Source organism: Acanthisitta chloris, unplaced genomic scaffold, assembly GCF_000695815.1.
Source record: "Acanthisitta chloris isolate BGI_N310 unplaced genomic scaffold, ASM69581v1 scaffold5105, whole genome shotgun sequence".
Taxonomy (NCBI): Eukaryota; Metazoa; Chordata; class Aves; order Passeriformes; family Acanthisittidae; genus Acanthisitta; species Acanthisitta chloris.
In genome coordinates this window covers 11,501-15,631 of record NW_008674168.1, presented here as the reverse complement: position 1 = coordinate 15,631, position 4,131 = coordinate 11,501, and the positions used below count along the sequence as shown (strand labels likewise).

Sequence of the window (4,131 nt, the reverse complement as noted above, 5' to 3'; positions counted from 1 at the left end):
CTGCTGAACTTACCTATTCTATACAAAGTCTGAAATTTTGCTTTCTTCAGAGTGTGAAAGAATAGGTTTATTTGTTTATTTTAAACAGGGTGCTTTTGGCGCTCTTCAGAAGATATGTGAAGATTCTGCTGAAATTTTAGATAGCGATGTACTGGACCGGCCTCTCAATATCATGATACCTAAGTTTTTGCAGTTCTTCAAACACAGCAGTCCAAAAATACGGTAGGTTTGTGTGTTGTACTTAGAGTTGCCTGATAAAATTCTGTTTACATGAGCAACAAGGTTGCTGTTTTGTAGATCTGTTTCAAACCTGCTGTAACAGGTTGATCCTGGCTGGATGCCAAGAATCCACCAAAGCCACTCTCTCACTCCCCTCCACAAATAGACAGGGGAGGAAAAATGTCAGAAGTTCATGAGTTGAGATAAGAACCAGGAGAGATCACTCACCAAATACTGTCACAAGCAAACCAGACTCAACTATTTTAAATATTTATTAGGTGCATCAGAGTTTAAAGGCAGTGCTTAAAATGTGGTTTAGTAATTTTGTTTGGTAATGCTACAGATGTGTAGATTCGTTCTTTTTGCCTTTAGAAGAGAGTTGCTTAATGTTTTATTGCCTATGTATAATGTAGAAGATGTTATTATGTCATGAACAATATGTATTTTAACTGTTCCATTTGTAGGTCTCATGCTGTGGCATGTGTCAATCAATTCATCATCAGCAGAACTCAAGCTCTCATGTTGCACATAGATTCTTTTATTGAGGTGAGTGTGTGTTCTTCATTGGGGCATTAAGTCAATTTTCATATATGATTTATCAGGAGTTTTGAACTATGCTTTACAACTGCCTCTACCCCTAAACTCCCTGTTTCTGGCTGCCCATTATTAGCTTCAGTCCCTATGGATTGAAGTTCACTCTGTGTGCTTGTGCTCAGAGCTGATCACTCTGTAAGCTCAAAAAATAACTATTTTGAAAGATGGTTCCTTTTGATAAGTATGGGAAGCTCTTGTGTAAAGATGCAAAAGTAAGGGCAGCAGTCTGTCTCTTACCTTTGATGGAAAATGCATGCCACCAGGCCTGGCTGTCTGTCTGGATACTGCTACTGGACATGGATAAGAAGGATCCTGGGTTACCTAGAGTGTTTGATTTGCTGCTATTGTGTACTGATGCAATTCTCTGTTTACTGGTGGCATTTATGTTTAGGAAGAAAAAAATAATCCAGGAAGTACTGTTCTTTTGCCACTGTTAATATTACATGGTGTCATGCTTATGTGTAAAATACACATTGGGAGTCTGAAGAGTTCATTTACTGAACCATATCTCAGAAGTAAAATGATGTTCTGAGGTGTGGGGTGGGTGAGTACAGGAGTACGTACCTGCATACTTTAGTTTGCCAGTAATGTCAGTTTTAATACACGTTGAACTTGATGAATTGAGGCTTTTCAACTGTTACTACTTCCCAACAGAATCTTTTTGCACTGGCTGGTGATGAGGAGCCTGAAGTACGCAAAAATGTTTGCCGTGCTCTGGTAATGTTGCTGGAAGTTCGGATGGATCGTCTTCTTCCTCATATGATTAGTATAGTTGAGGTGAGTCTCATTTCCCAGATCACCTGCAGATTCCCTTGTTTGGGACTGCAGAAATAATAACAAATTTATAACATGAATCACAACAAGTGTGTTACTCTTGCACTTGCCTACTCTTTGTTTCCCTTCAGGGCTAAGATGGCAAAAGTTCCTCTTTATCTAATTGCCAACTCAACATTGTGTTTGACAGGCTGTGCATATGGCAGTTGTTTATTCTTCATTAAATTAATTATCTCAAGATGACAGGGATCAAAGTCCCTGGCATCGCTTGATCCTAAGAGAGAAGATTGTGTTACAAATCTAGCTGTGGCATTGATACTCCTCCAGTTTACACATTGAAACTGTCACTTTTTCAGATGTGTTGACCATAACAAGGATAACGTGTTATTTTATATAGCTGAGATACTCTTTGAGTTACTAATGAAAAAGTTTGAACTTAAATGTTCTGTTTTATACAAGTAACTTATTTTTATATTGTATAGTACATGCTTTTAAGGACCCAGGACCAAGATGAAAATGTGGCTTTGGAGGCTTGTGAGTTTTGGCTGACTTTGGCTGAACAGCCAATTTGTAAAGATGTATTATGTCGGCATCTTACTAAGTAAGTATTAAGAATTATAACTCATTTATTTCGAAACAGTCATATTAAAACTTCAGTTGGCTTTTTCCTTGGTACTCTTGCAGAGACTGTGTACACATTGCAGTATGCTTAGATGATTTTTCCTGCGTCTCGTTCTTGTGCTTGATAAAATTGAAAAGAATTCTGAGGATTTCACACCCAGTGAACTCCAGAAGCAACTTAATTGTGTCACTGTGGTGCTTTACATCAAACTTAACAAGCAGTTAAGCTTCACATGGATTCAGAGATATGCTAACATGCACTTAAGCTCAAATAAACTTCTCCACCTGACATTAGCTGTAATATCTGGTGCACCATGAACATGTTGTATTGACTACTGCTGACTAGGCATCTCTGTGCAAGCAAGGTATGCTCATGGTCGTGCAAAGGGTTCCTCATTTTAAGAAGAACATAAAGCAACATGACACGACTTGGATTTAGGAGTCAATTTTATATCAATTACTATTACAGTTTAGCCTTGAAGAAGGCATGTACAATTTGTTCCTTCATGCTGCTGCAGCCTGATAGTAGTTTACATTTCAAAAACTACTTTTTCTAGGTTTTAAGAGTTATCCTATGCATCAAAATACAGGTCTTTGGGAGTGAATATCCTTGCTTGAAGTTTAAACATCTGCTTGTCTGCAACAGTGCTCGTAACTTTTTGCAGACTAATCTGGAGTCTTTCACAGCAGGAAGTTTAATACTTCACTGTTGCCAGCAAATGAATACTCTTTTCATATATACATGGAGGGTTTTTGAAATTGATAGGGAATTCTCTCAAGATTTTGGGTGAAGGAGAGAATGACAGACAGGAGACACACATTCTTTTCAGCAAAACTAAGCATTATAGATGTGAGGTAATTAAGGAAAATGATAGCACAATTTCAGTTTTCAGTAGCAATTAGGAAGAGGAAATTGAGATTAAAACACATACTATAGCAGAGGAAGAATAGGAGTTAAATGTCAGAAGAACCCATGTTACAAGACAGGATTTTTAAGTTTTAAAATGGTCTTACTTAATTCCTACTTTTGTAGCTCAAAACCATGATAGCATAGTTCTTGAGTCTGCTTACCCCTTTTCCAACACATGTCATGTAGTTAATAACTACTAGTATTAAATCTCTTCTGGCCTACATGAACATTGACACTGCAACAGTATCATGCTCAGTTTTTCAAAGGTTTTAAATTTCTAGAAAAACAAATAAAGGTAACATCACATTTCTCTGATAATCTTTCAATGCCATGTTTGTTGAAAGCAATGTATTTGTTGGTGAGTTCTGTTTGAGCAGGGAGCTGTATATTTGCCAATGCTTGATCATAATCTTAAACTTTTGTGTATTAAATTAAAAGTGGGACAAGATCTTCCTAAAACGTGTTCCTGCGGTACCTTACATCTTGTTCCATTTTACGCCTTTAGGCTTTCTTGCACAATGCATTCTTCACCAAGTGTGCTGCAGAAATACCAATGAGTTGGTGATAATGTTTGCACTTACTATTCTTTCATTCAAAGCTTAGAAGGCAATGTGCCATTGCAGTGTGTGAATGTTACTGCAAGCCTGGTACCTTCAAAACCAATTCTCCTCACTGCAGAATGTAGCAAGATTGAGTCTCTCACTGCTGCTGGATGTACTGGTTTAAAAGCAAACCAGTGAGAGACTCCATGTCAGAAGTACAATTTAATAGGAAAAACAAAACAAATATTTCCTTCTCTGTGGGACTGATCCTCTGTAGCTCTGGCTCCAGAATCCCAGTGGTCGACCCCGAGTCTCACCAGGCACCTTCTGCCAGAGGCTCCAGGACAGACCATGGTTCCCGGCTGCAGAGTAAAGCACATTTTTCACCTCTGGTCCCGTCCTGACTGGGCCAAGAGCTACCGCATGAGCGATCTCCTGTTTGATCTGCATGAAGGGCTGTTGCTGTTCACG

At 38.5% G+C, this 4,131-nt stretch overlaps 1 protein-coding gene across 1 annotated transcript in view; it reads left to right on the top strand.

Annotated features, from left to right (window-relative positions):
* The window catches only part of LOC103802700 (transportin-1), a gene marked incomplete at both ends in the record, with an annotated part of 21,761 nt that overhangs the window by 6,133 nt on the left and 11,497 nt on the right, over nt 1-4,131 (top strand). The window contains 4 exons of the mRNA XM_009075219.1: nt 89-222; nt 684-765; nt 1,468-1,590; nt 2,070-2,188. Of these exons, the coding sequence (XP_009073467.1) occupies nt 89-222; nt 684-765; nt 1,468-1,590; nt 2,070-2,188 (458 nt within the window). The remainder of the gene's footprint in view (nt 1-88; nt 223-683; nt 766-1,467; nt 1,591-2,069; nt 2,189-4,131) is intronic.